The sequence below is a fragment of the Rhinopithecus bieti genome, unplaced genomic scaffold, assembly GCF_001698545.2.
Source record: "Rhinopithecus bieti isolate Rb0 unplaced genomic scaffold, ASM169854v2 scaffold_947, whole genome shotgun sequence".
Taxonomy (NCBI): Eukaryota; Metazoa; Chordata; class Mammalia; order Primates; family Cercopithecidae; genus Rhinopithecus; species Rhinopithecus bieti.
The window spans coordinates 4900353-4924315 of NW_016803664.1; the positions used below are offsets into that span (position 1 = coordinate 4900353).

At 45.3% G+C, this 23963-nt stretch overlaps 1 protein-coding gene across 3 annotated transcripts in view; it reads right to left on the minus strand.

Annotated features, from left to right (window-relative positions):
* Window positions 1-23963, minus strand: part of ACAD10 (acyl-CoA dehydrogenase family member 10) — a 70394-nt gene that overhangs the window by 21250 nt on the left and 25181 nt on the right. For all 3 annotated transcript variants that reach the window (XM_017847315.1, XM_017847324.1, XM_017847334.1), the window contains exons 5-11: window positions 22426-22584; window positions 19773-19932; window positions 16613-16754; window positions 10525-10593; window positions 6756-6937; window positions 4954-5104; window positions 845-990 (exon numbers count right to left, since the gene is read on the minus strand). In XM_017847315.1, coding sequence (XP_017702804.1) covers window positions 845-990; window positions 4954-5104; window positions 6756-6937; window positions 10525-10593; window positions 16613-16754; window positions 19773-19932; window positions 22426-22584 — 1009 coding nt within the window. The remainder of the gene's footprint in view (window positions 1-844; window positions 991-4953; window positions 5105-6755; window positions 6938-10524; window positions 10594-16612; window positions 16755-19772; window positions 19933-22425; window positions 22585-23963) is intronic.

Below are 23963 nucleotides of genomic sequence, written 5' to 3' on the forward strand. Positions count from 1 at the left end.
AAAAAAAAAAAAAAAAAAAAAAAAAAAATTATGCTGTAGAAGAAATATATGTAATGTCATGAAAACATGTCTACAGTATACAATGGAGTGAAAAAAAGCATGTCATTCGATCATGTTACATTTTTGTTTTAGGAAATGTATATATACACACAGAAGAAAAGATGACATGGATAGATACTGAAATGTCAGCAAATGGTTATCTCTGGGACTACTAACGATTTTAACTGTTTCATTGTTGTTGCTATTTGTTGGCTCTAGTATTTTTATAATAAATGTGGCTTGTTTTTGTTTTTTTCGAGATGGAGTCTTGCCCCGTTGCGCAGGCTGGAGTGCAATGGTGTGACCTCGGCTGACTGCAACCTCCGCCTCCCAGGTTCAAATGATTCTCCTGCCTCAGCCTCCCGAGTAGCTGAGGCGCATGCCACCACGTCCAGCTAATTTTGTATTTTTAGTAGAGATGGGGTTTCACCATGTTAGCCAGCCTGGTCTCGAACTCCTGACCTTGTGATCCGCCCGCCTTGGTCTCCCAAAGTGCTGGGATTACAGGCGTGAGCCACTGCACCCAGCCACAATAAACATGTTTTTAATTTAAAACCCTAAATACAAGTTAGCTGTGTAAAAGCATAAGAGGTGCCTATACAAGCATACTTTTCACTTAACACACATTCTATATCCACTTCCCCGTAAATGTGACAGGAGTGCATTCCAGCTATGTTTCCCACCAGAATCACCAGGACCTCACTTTCACTTTCCTGTCCAATCATGGACTACTTCAGCTGAGTTTGCTCCCAAATGCTTTGAGAACTGGCTTGCTCCTCCACTATCCTCCAGCAGCAGTTCCTACCTCTCAGCACGGGAAAACTGGACGGCAGGTAATGAGCCAGGCAGCTGTAGGCCACATCGACGAGGGGGTCGCCCAAGGTAGAAAGTTCCCAGTCAAGGACAGCAAGCACCTCTGGCTTTTCTGGATGAAACACCAGGTTGTCGAGCCTGAAAAGCCCCAGGAGGAACAGAGACAGCACTAAGAAAACTGCCGGCTAGGGAGGATTCTGTGTGGTCTGTTTGCCCTTCAGACTGGTTCCCCACCCTCCCATCCCCTCTGTGCCCGGGAGCCTGAGCTCCCTGGGCTGTGTGCTCCAAGGACTCCCTTGCCCTCTGGCTTCCAGCTGGACTCAGCCAATCAAAAGCAGGAGATGGGAAGAGGCCTGGTTATTTATTTCCCCAGCTCCTTCTCTGCAGCCCTCCCCAGAGAGCTAGCCTCTCTGGGTTCAGGGAATTACTCCCTCCCTGTGATGGTTTTAAAACAGATCTGTAAATCCTTTGATACTCCTCCCACAAAAGGTAGAGTCTTATGCTTGGCCCAGTGAAGCATCTTGCTTCTAACAGATATAAGACACATGGAAGTGATGCTGAGGGACTCCCGAGACTAGACTAGGTCAGAAAACGTGATACAGCTTCTGCCCAGCCCTCTGTCCCTTGAAACACACTATTTTGGAGCCCTGAGCCCCCAGGTAAGAAGTCTAGGGCTGAGTGCAATGGCTCATGCCTGTAATCCCCACATTTTGGGAGGACAAGTTGGGAGGACTGCTTAAGCTCAGGAGTTCAAGACCAGCCTGGGCAACATAGCAAGACCCTATCTCTACAAAAAAAAATTTAAAAATTAGCTGAGCATGGTAGTGTACGCCTATAGTCGCAGCTACTCAGGAGGCTAAGGTGGGAGTATCACTGAGCCCAGGAGTTGGCAGCTGCAGTCAGTTATGTTCCAGCCTATGAATAGCCACTGCACTCCAGCCTGGGTGACAGTGCAAGATCCTGTCTCAAAGAAAAAAGTCCCGTTACCCAGAAGCTGCCATGCTGGAGAGACCATGTGGGAACCATAAAGAGACAGAAAGAGAGGCCCAAGGAGCCCAGCTGTTCATATCTTCTCTGCCCAGGGCCGGCATGCTAGCAAGCCTTCAGAAGATTCAGCCCTGCCCGACAACCGCCCTACTTTGAAATAAGCTGTCCTGTCCCCAGATTGCAAAGATTCATGAGCAAAATGACTATTGTCGTTGTTGACAGCCACTCAGTTCTGACAAAGTTTGTTGTAGAGCAGCAATAACCACAGCACATGCTTGCCCTGTCAGACTGACTCCTCACTGTTCCTGGCCCCGGGACTCCACACTGTTCTTCAGCATTTCCTCTAAACCACACTACAACCCTATATTGAACTCTCCCCAAATAGCCTCTTCCATGCTTTCTGTTTCCTGCCACGGCTGTCTGTAATGCATGCTTTATTTAAAACAAAAAGTAAACATCAAGCATGCAGAAAAATACAGAGAATGATATGTCAGAACTCATGTGTCCATCTTCCAGATTTAACAGATATTATATCTGCTTTTTTGTTATATTTGCTTCAGATTTTTAAAAAATGACAGATTTACTGCTATCCTGAAGTTGGTATATATCAGTCTCAGACATTTCTATATTTCTCCTATCTATACCTGTAGCTATATACCACATATAGTGTTCTTTCAATTATTTTTAAGTTTTCATAAATGATGTATTACCCTTTTGAAACTTACTTTTTTGTACTTAGCATTATCTATTTGAGACTTGTGACTTATGTACAGCAAATTGGTTTATTTTACCCACTAAATAGAATTCCAACATATGGCCAAACTACATTTTATTTATCATGCATTATGATTACAATCATGACCAAAACAAACATCTTTGCCTGAGTCTCTTGGTGCAAAGCTGCAGCAGATGCTTCTTTACAAAAAACGATGTGTTGCAGCATATTCCCATTTTCCATGTTACTGCCCATTACTTTTCTTTTCTTTTTGAGATGGAGTCTCACTCTGTCACCCAGGCTGGAATGCAGTGGCACGGTCTTGACTCACTGCAACCTCTACCTCCCGGGTTCAAGTGATTCTCCTGCCTCACCCTCCCAAGTAGTTGGGATTACACGGGTACAACCACACTTGGGTACTTTTTGTATTTTTAGTAGACATGGGATTTTGGCATGTTGGCCAGGCTGGTCTCGAACTGCTGACCTCAAGTGATCTGCCCGCTTCGGCCTCCCAAAGTGCTGGGATTACAGGCATGAGTCGCTGTGCCCAGTCACTGCCTACTGCTTTTCAAAGTAGCTGCAGCAGTTTATGCTTCCACCACTGGTGATTCACTCCATTAGCAAGAAATATTCTTCCATCCATCAAAAGACAGAACTATCTCAACTGTGTTGATCAATAAGCAGCAGCACACTCTCTAAAATCAGAGGATGCCTTTCCTGGAGGCAACATCCTAAATGGTCATCATACTTCACTATAGCTAGGGGAGGGGGTGCTCAGACTGCACTGGACATCTCCTGCCTGCTGTATACTTGATCACATTCGTAGATCTTTGAGGTGCCAAGAGAAGCAAAGACAAGGTCCACGGAGCAGCTGTTGTGGGCTGGTGATACAAAGGCCACCTGAGGTCTTCCCCACCAAAGGAAATACATGACAATAACTGGCAAGGAAAGTGTTGTCAGGCAAGTGCTCTAGAGTCTCAACTGGAGAAAGAAGATGGAGGAGGGGGTCAAATGCAGCCCAACTGCTTGCCAAGTTCAAGGCAGTGTGGGGGAAGCACTTGGCCCCATCAGTCTCTGATGCAGGAGCAGGTTCCTCAAGCTCCCGTGATGACCACATGACAAAGAAAGCTCAGCTGTCCACTCTCAGACCCAGGGGGATTCCCAAAGGTGGCTGGATAACAGAAGAAGCCGGGAGCAAGGGACACAGGTCAAGCCAATGAAGAGAGGCCAGTCAAATATGGAGGGCAAAGAAGTGTGTTTAAGGCTGGGCATGGTGGCTCACGCCTGTAATCCCAGCACTTTGGGAGGCCAAGGTGGGCAGATCACTTGAGGGCAGGAGTTTGAGACCAGCTTGATCAACATGATAAAACCCCATCTCACATTTTTGTATTACTAAAAATATATTGTATTTTTGGATTTCTAAAAACACAAAAGTTAGCCGCACATGGTGGTGCACACCTGTAATCCCAGCTGCTCGGAAGGCTGGGGCGGGAGAATCGCTTGAACCCGGGAGGTGGGGTATGTAGTGAGCTGAGATCATGCCACTGCACTCCAGCCTAGGCGACTGAGTGAAACCGTCTTAAAAAAAAAAAAAGAAGAAGAAGAAGCCGAAAGGTCTTTAAAATTTAAAATTAGCCTTCACTGTCTAGCCTTGTTTAATAAAAGGCCTGGGTCCCCACATGGGCAAGAAGACAAGCCAAATAAGGCATTCTTGCATCAAAAGCAGGTCTCCAGGTGCTGTGAAGCAGAAAACACTATAAACACTACCCTATAAAAGTACCTAATGGGCAGTTTTCACAGCAAGAGACGATAAGATAAAGCGATCATCTCTGCCGCTGGATGCTAGGCATACTGAAGTTCCCATTTTAGCCGCGCTACAGACTCATCACATACCCCCGGAGACTCTGTCACTCTCTTTCAATCCTTTCACTACACCCAGTGAGAATGTCCATCCCCAGGCCTCTTGGGAGGTGAGTGGCACCCTCACTCTGCCTTACTTTCAGATGAGATCAGGCCTGTTCAGGGGCCGTAGACTCTGCCTTACTTTCAAACAGTGGGTCTCAACAGAGGAATGCTGCCCTCCCTGGGAACACTGGACCAGGTCTGCAAAGATTTTTGGTTGTCACACTCTGCGGGGAGGGGTGCTACTGGCATTGGGTTGAGGCCAGGGATGATGCCTGACATCCTATAATGCACAGTAGCTCCCACCACAAAAACTTATCCAATCCAACATGTCACAGTGCCAGAGCTGAGAAACCCTGCCTGAAAAGGCCACACACAGAGAGGTGCTTTGTAATAGGAATAATTCCTGACTGTAAATTGCACCAAGACCAATTGCTCAATTCCCCCTTGGAGTGTCCTTGCTGTCATTTTTCAGCTCTCCCTGCTATCCCATCTACCTGAAGTCCCCGTGCACTACTGTGGTCCTCTGCTGATGGGGAAGATGGAGGGGGAGCCACTCGATCAGCCTCTCCATAGCTGGGATGGTGCTGGTTTCGGAAGCCCGATACTGCTTAACCCAGGTTCGCATCTGGCGTGGAATATAGGCCCCTGCGGGAAAGATGATTAGAACATGGTGTGCAATTTCAGCAACCTCTGAAAGTAATGGGAAAAAAACCCAGTGCAGTGAAACCCTTTGTCATGCTCTGCGGTGGGTGGTGCGGTGTCTTTGAACACGTTCCTAAGACTGGAGAATTTCCCACATGATGCTCCTGCTGCCCCAAGGTGGAAATCACCGGCTGTTTGGCTGGATTAGTGTGGTCTGGGTGCTGTTCCTAGCTGTGTGGTCTCCAAATATGATCTCTGGTCCTCTTAAAGACCTTGTGGCCGGGCATGGTGGCTCACACCTGTAATCCCGGCACTTTGGGAGGGCAAGGTGGGCAGATCACGAGGTCAGGAGTTCGAGACCAGCCTGTCCAACATGGCGAAAGCCCGTCTCTACTAAAAATTACAAAAATTAGCCAGGTGTGGTGGTGGGTGCCTCTGATCCCAGCTACTTGGGAGGCTGAAGCAGGAGAATCGCTTGAACCTAAGAGGTGGAGGTTGAAGTCAGCTGAGATCGCACCATTGCACTCCAGCCTGGGTGACAAGAGAAAAACTCCGTCTCCAAAAAAAAAATCTTGTGTGCTTCCTAATAGCCTTTCATAAATCACTTTTTGGCTAAACAACAGTGGTTAGCTGAGCACATCAACCCTGGAGCCAGACTGCCAGGCTTTGAAACCCAGCTCTGCTGTTCTCTAGTGGTGTGATCTCAGGCAGGTTACTTAGCATCTCTATGCTTTAGTTTCCTCATCTTGAGATGGTCCTCATAGAGCTGTTGGGAGAATAAAATACGTAAAGCCCTTAGAACTATTCTTGGCATGTGGTAAGTACTACATGAGGGCTGGCTGCAGTGGCTCATGCCTGTGATCCCAACACTTTGGGAGGCCAAATCACTTGAGCGCAGGAGTTCGGGTAGAGCCTGGGCAACATGGCGAAATCCTGTCTCTACTAAAAATACAAAAATTAGCTGGGCATGGTGGTGCATACCTATAGTCCCAGCTACTCAAGAGGGAGAGGTGGGAGGATCGCTTGAGCCCAAGAGGTTGAGGCTGCAGTGAGTCAAGATCACGCCACTACACTCCAGTGTGGGCTACAGAGAGAGACCCTGTCTCAAAAAACAAACAAAAAAACTATCCCCGTTGAAACTGGACACGGTGGCACATGCCCAGAGTCCCAACTACTTGGGAGGCTGAGACAGGAGGATGGCTTGAGCCCATAAGTTTGAGACCAGCCTGGGCAACATAGTGAGACCCCCCATCTCGAAAAATATATATATTCCTGTTGAAGAGTATTTAGGGAAAAGGGTAAGAAACAGAGAAAAACACATTTTAAATACCTTTGGTCAGTATCAGAAAAAAAATTTAAATGGTCTAATGAGATAAAAGTAGCAGGGAATTGGATAGCAGAATATTTCAGGGAGAAAAAGAAAAAATGAAAAAAAAAGTTGCAGGGAAGAAAGATTGTGTAGTTCATAAAGGGATTTATTGAAGGCCCAAATACCTAAGTCAGCATCACCTCCATTAAAACTAAACTGGGTTTCCAAAGAAGAAGCTAAGTGTGCCTTACGCTTGGTGTGTTAATACCCAAAATGATTCAGATCCTAAAAGCAGAAGCACTAGTGATGAAACAACCAGCATGGGAGACGTGGCTTCCTGCTCACCTTGCTTCCCATAGTCTTCAAGCCCCACAGCCTGGGGATCCACACTGTGAATTTTGCACAGGACTGTGTTCATGGCAGTGTATATGGCTCGCCTGTGGCTGGGTTCCAAGCCTGGCAGGGAAGGGTCTTTGTAGATGAGACCTGGGCAGTACTCCATCACATAGAATGGGGTGCCAACAACACTGGGAGGAACACAGAAGGGGTTTCAGGGATCAGAGTCATAATGTGGCAGGCTGTTAGTCATGACCCTATTCTTTGTCACTGTCCCTGGGTGTATGGGTTGAGATCTGGAGAAGAGTTCAGACCCAGAGCACTTTTTCCTTTCACATAAGCACAGTGCATTAGAAGTATCCTCTCTTGCAACGGATGGATCCACATACATACACACATGCATACACACCCACGCCCACCCATCTGTGCTTCCTGGACAGCATGCTTTTCTCTTCTCCCTGGTTCATTTGTATACGCCACAGGAATGGATTCAAAGTGTAATAATGTAGCAAGCAGCAAGGCTCAGAGAAGGACCTCTGGAGTCACACCAAACCGGTTTTTATTTCTTATTTTTTTATTTTTTTGAGACAGAGTCTTGCTCTGTTGCCCAGGCTGGAGTGCAGTGGCGCGATCTCGGCTCACTGCAACCTCTTCCTGCTGGGTTCAAGCAATTCTCCTGCCTCAGCTGGGACTCCAGGTGCATGCTGCCACGCCTGACAAATTTTTGTATTTTTAGTAGAGATGGGGTTTCACCATGTTGGCCAGGCTGGTCTCAAACTCCTGACCTCAGATAATCTGCCTGCTTCAGCCTCCCAAAATGTTGGGATTATGGGTGTGAGCCACTGCACCTGGTCAGAACCAGGTTTAAATCCAACTCTGCCCTTAGTTGAAGAGTGACCCTGAGAGACTTATTAAACCTCTCTAGGCTTTGTTGTTGAGATGGAGTCTCGCTCTGTTGCCTGTTGCCTGGGCTGGAGTGCAGTGGCACGATCTTGGCTCACTGTAACCTCCGCCTCCTGGTTTCAAGCGATTCTCCTGCCTCACCATCCCGAATAGCTGGAACTACAGGTGTGTGCCACCACACCCGGCTAATTTTTTTGTATTTTTAATAGAGATGGGGTTTCACTGTGTTAGCCAGGATGTTCTCAATCTCCTGACCTCGTAATCCACCCGCCTCAGCCTCCCAAAATGCTGGGATTACAGGCGTGAGCCACTGCGCCCAGCCGTGTTGTTGTTTTTTAATCTGTAAGACATACCCACTTCAAAGGGTAATTGCAAGAATTAAGGGCGCTTCCAGGGTATTTGTTACTTAAAAAAAAAAAAAATGAATTAAGGAACAAACATACAGAGTGCCTGGCATGGTCTCTGGTTCCAATAAGGATTCAGTAAGTATCCCTTCTTGTTACTGAGGTTATTTTTATCATTTTTCGGTGGTATGAATGGTGTATATACCACCCAGCAGTACTAAGGTGACCCAATGACGTGTCACTAATCCATCTTTTGGTCATTACTAGCAATCAGTTTACTACTCTACTCTACTTTACTACGTCTAGCACCCCGACCTATACTCCTAACTTTATTATTTATTTATTATTTATTTATTTATTTATTTATTTATTTGAGACAGAGTCTCACTCTATCACCTAGGCTAGAGTGCAGTGGTGCGATCTCGGCCTACTGCAAACTCTGCCTCTCGGGTTCAAATGATTCTCCTGACTCCAGGCACGTACCACCATGCCCGGCTAATTTTTGTATTTTTCAGTAGAGACAGGGTTCCACCATGTTGGCCAGACTGGTCTCAAACTCCTGGTTTCAAGTGATCCATCTGCCTCAGCCTCCAGTTTACTACTCTAAAAAACTGTTTTGAAAATTCTACCATTACAAATGTTTCAAGTTGAAAAACTATTACAAAAGATGTTTCCAAGAGAATTGGGGAAATTTGAACATGGGATGGATATTCAGTATTATTATTAAATAATTGTTAGTTATCTTAGGTGTACTGGTGTTGTGGTTATGAAAGACAATGTTGGCCAGGTGCAGTGGCTCGCACCTGTAATCCAGCACTTTGGGAGGCCAAGGCAGATGGATCACTTGAGGTCAAGAGTTTGAGACCAGCCTGGCCAACAAGGCAAAACCCTGTCCCTATTAAAAATACAAAAATTAGCTGGGTGTGGTGGTGCATGCCTGTAATCCCAGCTACTTGGGAGGCTGAGGCAGGAGAATTGCTTGAATCCAGGAGGCAGAGGTTGCAGTATGCCCAGACCGCGCCATTACACTCCAGCCTGGGCAACAGAGTGAGACTCCATCTCAGAAAAAAAGGAAAAAAAAGAAAAGAACCAGGCTGGAGTGCAGTGGTGTGATCACAGCTCACTGCAGCCTCCACCTCCCACGTCAATTGTTCCAGGTAAGTAGGTGGGACTACAGGTGTGCACCTCCACACCTGGCTAATTTTTTGTTTGTTTTTGTAGAGATGGGGTTTTGCCATGTTGCCCTGGCTGGTCTCAAACTCCTGGGCTCAAGTGATCTGCCTGCCTCGGCCTCCTTAAGTGCTGGGATTACAGGCGTTAGCCACTATGCCTGGTTGATGTCTTTATTCTTGAGAGATGCATGCTGTCTGAAACTTATTTCAAAAGGTTCAGCCAAAAAAAATCATTATATACATGTTAAAAGTATACATGTATACACACACACATATATAGAAAATAAATGTGGCAAAATGTTAACAATGTTTTAATATAAACAGATATTCATTATATTATTTTTTCTTCTTTCACCTTTTCCGAAGGTTTCAAATGTTTCATAATTAAAACGTTAGGGACCAGGCGTGGTGGCTCACGCCTGTAATCCCAGCACTTTGGGAGGCCGAGGCGGGCGGATCACGAGGTCAGGAGATCGAGACCATCCTGGCTAACAAGGTGAAACCCCGTCCCTACTAAAAATACAAAAAATTAGCCGGGCGTGGTGACGGGCACCTGTAGTCCCAGCTACTCGGGAGGCTGAGGCAGGAGAATGACCTGAACCCGGGAGGCGGAGGTTGCAGTGAGCAGAGATCGCGTCACTGCGCTCCAGCCTGGGCGACAGAGCCAGACTCTGTCTCAAAAAAATAAATAAATAAATAAAAAATAAAACGTTAGGAAAGAAGAGACACTCAAAAAGCATGTTACAAAGCTGTTTAAAATAGTTTAGGTCTAGGCACGGTGGCTCACACTTGTAATCCCAGCATCATGGGAGGCCAAAGTGGGCGGATCATCTGAGATCAGGAGTTGGAGATAAGCAAGGCCAACATGGTGAAACCCTGTCTCTACTCAAAAAATACAAAAACTAGCCGGGCATAGTGGGGGGCGCCTGTAATCCCAGCTACTCAGGAGGCTGAGGCAAGAGAATCACTTGAACCCAGGAGGCAGAGGTTGCAGTGAGCCGGGATTGGGCCACTGGACTCCAGCCTGGGTGACAGAATGAGACTCCGTCTCAAAACACCAAACAGTTTAGAAAGACTCTTATAAAAGAATAAACAAAAACAAGCAATATGAAACTAGACAAATATGTATTTTTTGAATGTTAAAAAAGATGTTTTCTACCAATTCTCCCTAAAGCAGGCATATACTTATCTTGCAGAATAACTTTAATACCTGAGAACTTCTGGGAGAGGTTGCTATAAAGTTTCTTTGCACCCCTACCCAAATTTTATTTGTCTTTAACAAATTGGAATTTGTGTTAGCATATGGGCTGTTCTCTCCTGTAGCTTGAATGTGTGATAGCAAAAACATCTGAACTTTACCTTGAATCTTCACAGAGATCAAGAACGTTAGGTACAGGTACTCCAGCATTTGCAAGGGCTTTCATAATCCTGCCAGGACAAATGAAAATAAACAAAACTGCTGGCTGAATTGATGAGATTTTCTTCAAGTTACTTTTCTTTGTTTGTTTATTTGTTTGTTTTGTTTTTTGAGACACAGTCTTGCTCTGTTGCCCAGGTTGGAGTGCAATGGCGCGATCTTGGCTCACTGCAACCTCCACTTCCTGAGTTCAAGCCATTCTCAGGCCTCAGTCTCCTGAGTAGCTGGGATTACAGATGTGCACCACCACGCCCAGCTAATTTTTGTATTTTTAGTAGAGACAAGGTTTCGCCATGCTGGCCAGGCTGGTCTCAAATTCCTGACCTCAGGTGATCCACCCGCCTCAGCCTCCCAAAGTCCTGGGATTACAGGCATAAGCCACTGCTCCTGGCCTGAAATTACTTTTCTGAATTAAAAATGGTACATAAATTAAAATGATATTCTAAAAAATATTCCATTGACCCAAAAGTAAGTAAGAACAAAAAAACGGATGGGACAAACAAAAAACCAATGGTGAAATTGTAGACCTAAATCAAACATATCAATAATTACATTAAACTCAATAGATGAATAGATTCTAATTAAAAGACAGAAGTTGGCTGGACATGGTGGCTCCTGCCTGTAATCCCAGCACTTTGGGAGGCTGAGGGGGAGGACTGCATGAGCCCAAGAGTTCAAGACCACCCTGGCCAACATGGTAAAACCCTGTCTCAACTAAAAATACAAAAATTAGCCAGGCGTGGTGGTGTGCACCTGTAATCCCAGCTATTTGGGTGGCTGAAGCATGAGAATCGCTTGAACTCAGGAGGCAGAGGTTGCAGTGAGCCAAGATTGCTCCACTGCGCTCTGGCATGGGTGACAGAGTGAGACTCCATCTCAAAAATCAAAAAAATAAATGAAATAAAATAAAAATAAAAGAAGTTTTCAGCCTGGACAGAAAAGCATGACCTAATTATATGATGTCTACAAGAGATATGTGCTGAATATATAAACATAGATAGGTTGCAAAAACAAGAATGGAAATGGAAGCATTATGCAATCACTAAGCATAAGAAAGCTGGTGTGGCTACTTTAATATCAAATAAAGCAGGCTTTACAACAGTGTACCACCAGACACAAAGAGAGACATTTGAAAACGATGCAACTGCAAGTTCATCAGAAAGATATTACAATCATAAATATGTACGTGCTGAACAACAGAGCTTCGAAATACATCAAGTAAAAATAATCAAAATTAAAGAGAAAAAAATGAAGAAATCCACAAGTCTTAGCTGAGATTTTAACACTCCTTTCGCAGTAACGATAGAATTAGACAAAAATAGATTTATCTAAAGACATATATCTGAACCCACTACCAACCAACCTGATCTGATGGACATTTGTATACCACTAACTCAGATATTGCAAAATATACATTATTTTCAAGTAAACACAATATGCTTACCAAGATAAGTCATGTGCTGGTCCATAAAATAGATCTCAATAAATTTCAATAAAAATTAAAATCTAGCCCAGCACGGTAGCTCACACCTATAATCCCAGCACTTTGGGAGGCCAAGGTGGGCAGATCATCTGAGGTCAGGAGTTCAACACCAGCCTGGCCAATATGGCAAAACCCTGTCTCTATTAAAAGTACAAAAATTAGGGCTGTGCATGGTGGCTCACACCTGTAATCCCAGCACTTTGGGAGGCCGAGGTGGGCGGATCACAAGGTCAGGAGATCGAGACCATCCTGGCTAACATGGTGAAACCCCGTCTCTACTAAAAATACAAAAAAAATTAGCCAGGTGTGGTGGCAGACGCCTGTAGTCCTAGCTACTCGCGAGGCTGAGGCAGGAGAATGGCATGAAACCAGGAAGCAGAGCTTGTAGTGGGCTAAAATCATGCCACTGCACTCCAGTCTGGGCAACAGAGCGAGACTCCGTCTCAAAAAAAAAAAAAAAAAAATACAAAAATTAGTCAGTCATGGTGCCTCACACCTGTACTTCTACCTACTCAGAAGGCTGAGGCAGGAGAATCACTTGAACCCAGGAGGCGGAGGTTGCAGTGAACCGAGATCATGCCATTGCACTGAAGACTGGGCGACAAGAGCGAAACTCCGTCTCAAAAAATAACAAACAAAAGGCTGGGTGTGGTGACTCACGCCTGTAATCCCAGCACTTTGGGAGGCTGAGGTGGGTGGATCACAAGGTCAGGAGATCGAGACCATCCTGGCCAACATGGTGAAACCCCATCTCTACTAAAATGCAAAATTAGCCAGGCATGGTGGTGTGTGCCTGTAGTCCCAGCTACTCAGGAGGCTGAGGCAGAAAAGTCGCTTGAACCTGGGAGGTGGAGGTTGTAGTGAGCCAAGATTGTGCCACTGCACTCCAGCCTGGGCGACAGAGCGAGACTCCATCTCAAAAAAGCCCAAAAAACTGAAATATTGCAGGGTATTTATAAGACTTCGATGGAATTAAACTAGAATTCATTCACATATAATATCTAGAAAAAAACCCCAAATATTTGAAAATTAAACAAAGCACTTCTTTTTTTCTTTTTTGAGACAGAGTCTTGTTATGTTGCCCAGGCTGGAGTGCCGTGGCACAATCTTGGCTCACTGCAATCTCTGCTCACTGCAATCTCTGCCTCCCGGGTTCAAGAGATTCTCCCACCTCAGCCTCACGATTGGCTGGGACTACAGGCATGCACCACCACACTCGGCTTAGTTTTGTATTTTTAGTAGAGACAGGGTTTCACCATGTTGGCAAGACTGGTCTTGAACTCCTGACCTCAGGTGATCCACCTGGCTCAGCCTCCCAAAGTGCTGGGATTACAANAGAATTCATTCACATATAATATCTAGAAAAAAACCCCAAATATTTGAAAATTAAACAAAGCACTTCTTTTTTTCTTTTTTGAGACAGAGTCTTGTTATGTTGCCCAGGCTGGAGTGCCGTGGCACAATCTTGGCTCACTGCAATCTCTGCTCACTGCAATCTCTGCCTCCCGGGTTCAAGAGATTCTCCCACCTCAGCCTCACGATTGGCTGGGACTACAGGCATGCACCACCACACTCGGCTTAGTTTTGTATTTTAGTAGAGACAGGGTTTCACCATGTTGGCAAGACTGGTCTTGAACTCCTGACCTCAGGTGATCCACCTGGCTCAGCCTCCCAAAGTGCTGGGATTACAAGCAGGAGCCACCGCGCCCAGCCTGAAAAGTTATACATTTAAATGCTTATATCAGAAAAGAAAAACAGGCCGGGCGCAGAGGTTCATGCCTGTAGTCCCAGCACTTTGGGAGGCCAAAGCAGGCGGATCACCTGAGGTCAAGAATTCGAGACCAGCCTGACCAACATGGTGAAACCCCGTCTCAACTAAAAATACAAAAATTATCTGGGTGTGGTGGCACATGCCTGTAATCCCAGCTACTCAGGAGGCTGAGACAGGAGAATCACTTGAACCTGGGAGGCAGAGGTTACAGTGAGCCAAGATCGTGCCACTGCACTCCAGCCTGGGCAACAGACCAAAAACCCCGCCTCAAAACAAAACAAACAATAGAAAAAAGTAACAAAACCAAACTGTTGTTCCCAGATCAATGTAATTGATAAACCCCTAGCTAGACTAACAAGAGAGAGAGAATACAAATTGTCAATCAATACCAGCAGTGATAAAGAAAGGATATCACTAGGGTGGGCATAGTGGCTCACGCCTGTAATCGCAGCACTTTGGGAGGCCGAGGCAGGTGAATCACTTGAGGTCAGGGGTTGTAGACTAGCCAGGCCAACATGGTGAAACCCCATCTCTACTAACAATAGTAAATTAGCTGGGCATGGTGGTGCATGACTGTAATCCCTGTTACTTGGGAGGCTAAGGCAGGAGAATCACTTGGACTTGGGAGATGGACGTGGCAATGAGCCAAGATCATGCCACTGCACTCCAGCCTGGGTGACAGAGCAAGACTCCATCTCAAGAAAAAAAAAAAGGATATCACTATAGATCCTACATATATTAAAAGGATAGTAAGGGAATATTATAAATAATAAATTCAACAGCTTAGGTGATATGAACAGACTCCTTAGAAATTACAACTTACCAAAACTAAAACAAGATGAAATAAGATATCTGAGTAACAATATTTTTATTAAATTAATAATAAAAAACCTTGGCCAGGCACGCTGGCTCATGCCTGTAATCCCCAAAACTTTGGGAGGTCAACGTGGGAGGACTGCTTGAGGCCAAGAGTTCAAGCAATATAGTAAGGCCCCATTTCTACAAAAAAATTTTTAAAACTAGCCAGGCATGATGGCATGTGCCTGTAGTACTTGGGAGGCTGAGGCAGGAGAATCACTTGAGCCCAGGAGTTCGAGTTTACAGTGAGGTATCATCACACCACTGTACTCCAGCCTGGGCAAGAGTGACTCTCTGCCTAAAAAAAAAAAATCAGCTAATACTATATATGCGGTTTGTATCTGCCTTTACTATCTTAAAATTTTATCATACACATTTGTTATTATAGGCATAATTTTACTAGCTGTAATAACAGCATAATCATTAAGCGTGAGCTATGAAATCTCATGGACTGGCTATAAAGCTAGACTCTAGCACTTGCTTACTAGTTTTATGACCCTGGGTATGCTGGTTAATCTTTTTTTTTTGAGACAGGGTCTCACTTTATGAGTGCAGCAGTACGATCTCAGCTCACTACACCTCTGCTTCCTGGGTTTAAGTGATTCTCCAGCCTCAGCCTCCCATGTAGCTGGGACTACAGGTGCAAGCCACCAACACCTGGCTAATTTTTGTATTTTTTGTAGTCAGGGTTTCACCATGTTGCCCAGACAGGGCTTGAACTCCTGAGCTCAAAGCAATCTGCCTGCCTTGGTTTCTTTAAGTCTCACTCCTCCTAGTCGTAAATGAGGATTACAATAGTAACATATCATAGAGTTGTGAGGATGCTCTGTAGTAACAAGACATTCAAAGCATTTATTTTAGTGCCTGGCACATACTAAACATTCAATAAATGTTAGCTATTACTATTTCTGTCATTGCAACGAGTAGATATACCAAGGTTTACTTATTTCCTGATTATGGTACAGATTATAGTACAGATTATAGTACATTTAAGTAGTTTCCAAACTCTTTTGTTTGTTTCTTGAGACAGAGTCTCACTCTGTCACACAGGCTGGAGTGCAGTGGCGCCATCTCGGCTCAGTGCAGCCTCCACCTCCCAGGTTCAAGAGATCCTCTCACCTCAGCCTGCTGAGTAGATAGAACTACAGGCATATGCCACCATACCCATCTAATTTTTTGTATTTTTGGTAGAGAGAGGTTTTCACTATGTTGTCCAGGCTGGTCTTAAACTTCTGAGCTCAAGTGATCCACCTGCCTCAGCCTCCCAAAGTGCTGGGACTACATTAGCTACCGCTCCTGGCCTTCCAAATTCTTCTTATTAAACAACTTTGTGGTGAGCATATTAATACATAAAGCTGTTTCCCCCTACTTAGAATTATTTCTTTAAGACAGAGCCCCAGAATTGGAATTACTAGGTCTGAAAGAATGAAAACTCTGAGGCTTTTAATAAATTTTATCATATTGTTTTCCAGAATAGTTCTAATTTACATTTGGCTTTTTTGGGGATTGGGGCAGGGTCTCACAATGTCTCCCAGGCGGGAATGCAATGACGCCACAGTAACTCACTGTAGCCTCAACCTCCCAGCTCAAGCAATCCTCCCACCTCAGCCTCCTGAGTAGGTGGGACTACAGGTTTGTGCCACCACACCCAGGCTAATTTTTTTTTTTTTTTTTTTTTGGTAGAGACAGGGTCTTGCCGCATTGCCTAGGCTGGTCTTGACCTCTTGGGCTCAATGATCCTCCTGCCTCGGTCTCCCAAGGCACTGGAATTATAGGTGTGACCCACAAAACCTGGTCCATAATTGTAGTTTTAAATGTCTTGGGGTGTTTTTATGGAGTGCTGACTTTTTGGTTTAGGGCTGAGCCTGTGCACGGTGGAGGCTGGTGGGCAAGTGCTCCCCTGGCCCTGAAAACTTACCTGAACTCCCTCTCTATGGCATGGGCAGATGGAAGGAGTGTCCCTGGGGGCTTCTTCCTCAGAACCAGATCACGATTAGCCAGTCTGATGTAGTAAGTTGGATTTGACTGCCCGTGATCAAACTGAAGGAGTTCCAATGGGCCTGCAAGTTTGAAAACAAAGAAAACTCAAACCAGCCCTGGAGGACAGATCTGAGCAGACATTCTTTCTTTCTAATGAGTTCTGCATTTGGGCTTCAAAATATCCTCATCTGCCATGCAGCGCAAGAAAAGCACTTCTTACCTGCCTACCAGGAGTAACTGAGTCCCAGGTCTACACCCTGCCAACTCAGGTCCAGGATCACATGCCACTACAGTTTATCAAAGGCTATTCATTTTATACCGCAGTAATTTTCTCATTTTGTGCAGGTGTCCAATTTTGTCCTTTCTGCCAACTCCTCCTCCATGAATAAAAACATGTTCATTCTGTTTATCAAGCACAAACGCAGCCATGGCAACCCATCTTGCCAAATGGAATGCTTTAAGCCTGAGGATGAAAGGTGCCCTTGCACGTCTCTCTGCCTGACACTGCCAGGACAGCTGAAAGGAGTGACACAGAGGCCTTTGGCCTGACACAAAGCTGCTTTCATGAGATGCAATTTCCCACTGCACTAGGCTGAATTCCATGGCTCCCTTGCAGGATCCTGGCTGAGGTGAAACTAATTCATTCTCAACTCCATAAGAAAACTGAACCCTGGGTGTAGATTGATTTCACTTGGTTAGAAGAGCAGGCAAGCAACAGAAGTCTGCCAGAGTTCTTCCGGCTGGCCAGAGTGGGTGCCACAGCTGTGCAGAGGCCACTACCAATAATCCAATTGCTGGAAAACATCCTAACATGAAGCTCTATCAATAAAAGCCTTTTTCAAGGAGCAAGTGGGTGAAACCTTTATCACCTGGGAAAAATGTCTTCTTTGGCCTGGCGCGGAGGCTCACGCCTGTAATCCCAGCCCTTTGGGAGGCCAAGGCAGGTGGATCACCTGAGATCAGGAATTTGAGACCAGCCTGACCAACATGGTGAAACCCCGTCTCTATTAAAAATATAAAAATTAACCAGGCGTGGTAGCGGGTGCCTGTAATCCGAGCTACTTGGGAGGCTGAGGCAGGAGAATCACTAGAACCCAAGAGGCGGAGATTGCAGTGAGCTGAGATCATGCCATTGCACTCCAGCCTGGGCAACAAGGGCAAAACTCCATCTCAAAAAAAAATTAAATTAAATTAAAAAAAATTTTTAAGTCTCCTTTTTTGTTTTCTTTTGTTTTTGAAATGGAGTCTCGCTCTGTCATCCAGGCTGGAGTGCAGTGGCACTATCTCAGCTCACTGCAACCTCTGCTTCCTGGGATCAAGCGATTCTCCTGCCTTAGCCTCCCCAGTAGCTGGGACTATAGGCATGTGCCACCACACTCAGCTAATTTTTGTATTTTTAGTAGAGATGTTGACCATAGACCAAGCTGGTCTCAAACTCCTGGCCTCAAGTGATCTGCCCACCTCAGTCTCCCAAAGTGCTAGGATTATAGGCATGAGTCACCACCCCTGACCCAAAAGTGTCCTCTAAAGCACACAAGGCACCTGGTTTTCTGAGGGCGGAATGTGAAGGAGCAAAGAGAAAACTTCTCTCCAAGAAATGGAGACAACTTGTTGCATTTTAAAGTCATGCAACTTTTTTTTTTTTTTTTGAGACAGAGTCTTGCTTTGTTGCCCAGGCTGCAGTGCAGTGGCACGATCTCAGCTCACTGCAACCTCCACCTCCTGGGTTCAAGTGATTCTCCTGAGTAGCTAGGGCTACAGGCATGTGCCACCATGCCCGGCTAATTTTTGTATTTTTCCTTTTTTTTGGAGGAGGGGGATGGAGTCTCACTCTGTCGCCCAGGCTGGAGTGTAGTGGTACTATCTCAGCTCACTGCCACCTCGGTCTCCCGGGTTCAAGTGACTCTCCTGCCTCAGCCTCCCAAGTAGCTGGGATTACAGGCACCCGCCAAAACGCCCGGCTAATTTTTGTATTTTTAGTAGACATGGGGTTTTGCCATGTTGGCCAGGCTGACCTCGAACTCCTGACTTTAGGTGATCCACCTGCCTCAGCCTCCCAAAGTGCTAGGATTACAGGCGTGAGCCACTGAGCCTGGCCCCCTTTTTTTCTTTTTTTTTTCCTTTTTTTTTTTGAGAGGGAGTCTCACTCTATCACCCACGCTAGAGTGCAGTGGCACGATTTAGGCTCACTGCAACCTGTGCCTCCCGGGTTAAAGCGATTGTTGTGCCTCAGTCTCTAGAGCAGCTGGGACTATAGTTGTGCACCACCACACCCAGCTAATTTTTGTATTTTTAGTAGAGACAAGGTTTCACATTGTTGGTTAGGCTGATCTCGAACTCCTGGCCTCAAGTGATCTGCCTGCCTGGGCCTCCCAAAATGCTGGAATTACAGGAGTGACCCACTACACCCTAGTCACCAATGCAAATTCTTCTTTTTTTTCCTCGAGATGGAGTCTTGCTCTGTTGCCCAGGCTGGAGTACAGCAGCACAATCTCGGCTGACTGCAATCTCTGCCTCCCGGGTTCAAGCAATTCTCCTGCCTCAGCCTCCTGAGTATCTGGGATTACAGGCACCCACCACCACACCCAGTTAATTTTTGTATTTTTAGTAGAGACAAGGTTTCACCAAGTTGGCCAGGCTTGTCTCGAACTCCTGACCTCATGATCTACCTGCCTCAGCCTCCTAAAGTGCTGGGATTACAGGCGTAAGCCACCGCACCCCGCCTGCCAATGTAACTTCTAAGTCATCTTCACAAAATGGGCTGTCGTCTCAAAGCATTAGAAACTGTAAAATCTTCTGAGCACATACTGCAGTCCCCAAGTTCCTCTCCCTGTTGAAAGCAGGCAATCACTACCATACCACACTCTCAGGTGTAAGAGTGGGATAGATATACTTTTAGAGATCCATAAATAGGGAAGTTAATGCTTTTTCCCAAGCAAAACTGAAAGCAGCGCTCAGATGCACCAGGCCCAATGGCTATTTTCCTCACTGTAAAGCTTCTTTGTCTCCAGCCCATTCCATTAGGGTTGAAAAGTGAGAAACAGACCAAAACCTTCGCCTCGGAGAGAGTTACCAAAACATGAAAGACACCCACATACCTGTGGTCTGGATACCCAGTAAGTCTTTGAGGTACTTCTCCAAGGAATCTTTCGGAATTTCCATCGTCTTTCTCACAGGCTGAGTGTTTGGAACACCTACTCTCAATGTAAAACCCAAGAGAGCTTCTAATTCCTTTACTGCAGTCTCTGGGTCATTAACCTGGTTTCAGAGAGAATATGTATATGTATATATTTTGTTGTTGTTATTTTTCCCTTCTTTTCACAGAATGTTGAGAATATATATACTTTTTTTTTAATTTTACAATTCATGGCAGTACAGGTGTAGAGAATATATATTGAACAGGTGCCAGCAGTCAACCCTGGCCTCAGGGGCTCCTATCTGTTCCCTAGGAGGTGTCCGAAATGTTTGTTCCCCAGTGCCATAAAGACATAGCACTTGAACACAAATTTAATTTACTCAGGAAGGCCATTTTTACTTCCTGCAGAAAGGGTACACTCGCCAGCAGTTTTGCCACAAGAGTACACCAAACAAAGGAGACAGGGTCATTTATAACCTGACGCATCCACCCTACTGCTGTGTCTGGTTTCCATTGGCTGGAATGGGACTTTACATTCTGTATTTATCCTGATTGGCTAGCAACTTAGAACTTTTTTTTTTTTTTTTTGAGACAGAAGTCTCACTTTTTTGCCCAGGCTGGACTACAGTGGCGCTATTTTGGCTCATTGCAAACTCTGCCTCCTGGGTTCACGCCATTCTCCTGCCTTGGTCTCCTGAGTAGCTGGGACTACAGGCGCCCGCCACTGCGCCCGGCTAATTTTTTATATTTTTAGTAGAGACAGGGTTTCACCGTGTTAGCCAGGATGGTCTCGATCTCCTGATTTCATGATCTGCCCGCCTGGGCCTCCCAAAGTGTTGGGATTACAGGCGTGAGCCACCGCACCCGGCCTAGAACTTTTTGAAAGAGGCAAAGGTAGAGAACAAAGGAAGGAGGAAGTAACTTGTGGAATGCTGAGAAAAGTAAAAACATCTTCAAATAAGGAAGAGGAACAGGCTATGACCTAATGCTTGCTTGGACCAGTATAAGCATGCCAGGGCAAATATTTAGGCTAAATTGTGGGAGTGAAGAACATAAAGTACATTGATTTCTTTATCACAGCTAGCAGATATTTAAGAATGCTAGCACGGGTCTTCAAATAAATTTTGCTTCTAAGAGAAGTTACTATTTATTCCTACTTAAGTGGGGAGGAAAGTCTTTGAAGAGGAACCTCTACTTTACTTTTACAATTCCCCTCTTTTATTTTATAATTTCTCTTCAAATTTGTTTAATACGTTTTGATTTAATTGCTTGGTTTGTCCCTCTAATAGAAGTAATTTTTCCAAATAGGGTGGAGGAGAGTTAGGAGTTAACTCTGTACAGAGTGGCAGAGACAAGATTTTGTATAAAACTTCAAAGGCTGGGCGCGGTGGCTCATACCTGTAATCTCAGCACTTTGGGAGGCTGAGGCAGGCAGATCACAAGGTCAGGAGTTTGAGACCAGCCTGACCAACATGGTGAAACCCCGTCACTACTAAAAATACAAAAAAATTAACCAGGCATGGTGGTGTGCGACCATAATCCCAGCTACTCAGAAGGCTGAGGCAGAAGAATCACTTGAACCCAGGAGGCAGAGGTTGCAGTGAGCCGGGATTGAGCCACTGCACTCCAGCCTAGGCAACAGAGTGAGACTCTGTCTCAAAATAAACAGCCGGGCGCAGTGACTCACGCCTATAATCCCAGCACTTTGGGAGGCCGAGGCGGGCGGATCACGAGGTCAGGAGATTGAGACCACGGTGAAACCCCGTCTCTACTAAAAATACAAAAAATTAGCCGGGCGTGGTGGCGGGCACCTGTAGTCCCAGCTACTCAGGAGGCTGAGGCAGGAGAATGGCGTGAACCCGGGGGGGTGGAGCTTGCAGTGAGCCGAGATCGCGCCACTGCACTCCAGCCTGGGTGACAGAGTGAGACTCCATCTCAAAAAAAAAAAAAAAGAAAAAAACTTTGAAAGCCGGGAATAATTTAACAGCCTACAAGAATAAGTACACCAATAACAAGAGCAAACGAGGTGAGAACCTGAAGTTAAAACTTCTTTTTATCCACTGAACCAATGTTTTATTATTTTAGAAAAGGGTTATTTATTTTAGAATTTTGGCAAGTTTATCAGATAGGGAGGTTAATCCTGTAGCACTTTTGTTATAGTCCATCAGGGACAGTATTATTAGGAACAAAGGTACAATATTGAGTTTTAATTATGAAACAAATATCTTTTTTTTTTTGGCTAATATTATTATTATTTTTTTTGAGATGGAGTCTTGCTCTGTCATCCAGGCTGGAGTGCAATGGTGCAATCTTGGTTCACTGCAAGCTCTGCCTCCTGGGTGAACACCCCAACAAAGGTCTTAAGCCTGCCATTCACCTCCTTTCCTATCTCTTTTCTCAAGCTGCCTTTTCAGTACCTGTTTGTCTTGCTTCCCATCGAAAATACAAGCAGCTAGTCACATAGATTTCATAATTAACACAAAATAAGATGACTATGGAAACGTAGGGGGAAACTCTAAGGAAAGCTAGAGCTACAAATGTAAAAAGATTATAGAGAAATACGTTGCACTTGTGGCTCGTGCATGGGAGGGGGTTCAAAAAATAGTGACTATTACCTTAATGATGTGAATACCAAGGCTGGCAGCTGCTTTTAGATTTGGTCCAAGGTCATCAAGAAAGATAGACTCGGAGGGCTGCAGGCCAAGCCGCTCCAAGCACAGCTTGTAGATCCTAAGGTCTGGCTTACAGATCCCTTCCACGCAGGACTCCACGACCTGATGGAGGGACAGGAATGAGAGATGAATGTCCCTAAAGGTGGAGCTCCCACATGCATGCTGGTAAACTTTTTGAAAGGAAAAGCATAAGAAGGACAGTTGAGGCCGGGCGCGGTGGCTCACGCCTGTAATCCCAGCACTGTGGGAGGCCGAGACGGGCGGATCACGAGGTCAGGAGATCGAGACCATCCTGGCTAACACAGTGAAACCCCATCTCTACTAAAATGCAAAAAATTAGCCGGGCGTGGCGGCGAGCGCTTGTAGTCCCAGCTGCTTGGGAGGCTGAGGCAGGAGAATGGCGGGAACCCGGGAGGCGGAGCTTGCAGTGAGCCGGGATCGCGCCACTGCACTCCAGCCTGGGCCACAGAGCGAGAGACTCCGTCTCAAAAAAAAAAAAAAGAAGGACAGTTGAGATTTATTATAACAAGTAATTTAAGATTATGATGATATAAAATGATGTTGCCTTCTTACATTGAGGAATTTGACAATACTGGGTTACAACGTGGGGGCAAACTCGAGAAACCAAAATGTCTGTTTCAGACACTGTGACTCTGTGCAAACAAGTAAAGCCATAATGGGCCTCAGTGTCATCATCAACAAAATGGGAATAATATTAATAGTCATCTTACCTATCTTAGCTCAGTAAGTTGTGAAACTTAAATGAAACTTAAGTGAGTTCCAAAATGACAAAGAATTTGGCTAATGTCACATCTTGGGGCTAAACAAAGCAGAAGAAAAGCTGTACAAGTCGGCTTTATGGGAAGTAGTTCACCCCCCTTTTTTTTTTTTTTTTCAGAAAGAAGATACTGTCACAGGTATAAAATAAATACGAACTTAGTGTTTATTTCAGAGGTTTAAAAACCCATCCATACTCCATTTAGACAGAAATTCCATGGGAGGGCTGACACTGTTCCTAACAAGCTAAGAGGCTCCTATACTCTGATGACCTTGCTTCAGCCACGTATCTGATCTGCAATGGGTGGAGGGTGCTGGTGAGAGTTCAGGAGAACCTGGGAAAGGCTTCTCAGTGTCAGGCTGTCTCTGATCCACTGATTCCCTGAAAGTCCTTTTACAGTGTCCCCAGGGCTTAATCTCCTATAATGTGGGCCCAAGACAGCCACATAGCCTATAACCAATACCCTCTGATCTGCCTTAAGAACAGAACTAAATCTCTGACTTGCCACTTGGAATGACCCAAGCTCTCTAAGGCCAAGGACAAACCCTTTGGCCCCTCTCTCTATCCCACACTTGCATTCTGGGTTGGGTGAGAACTGCCCTTTCAGGTAAATAAATGTCTGGAATAAACTGGACCTTTCTACTTTCTCTTGTCTTCTAAGGACCTGAATGAGCCAAAAAAAAAAAAAAAAAAAAAAAAAAAA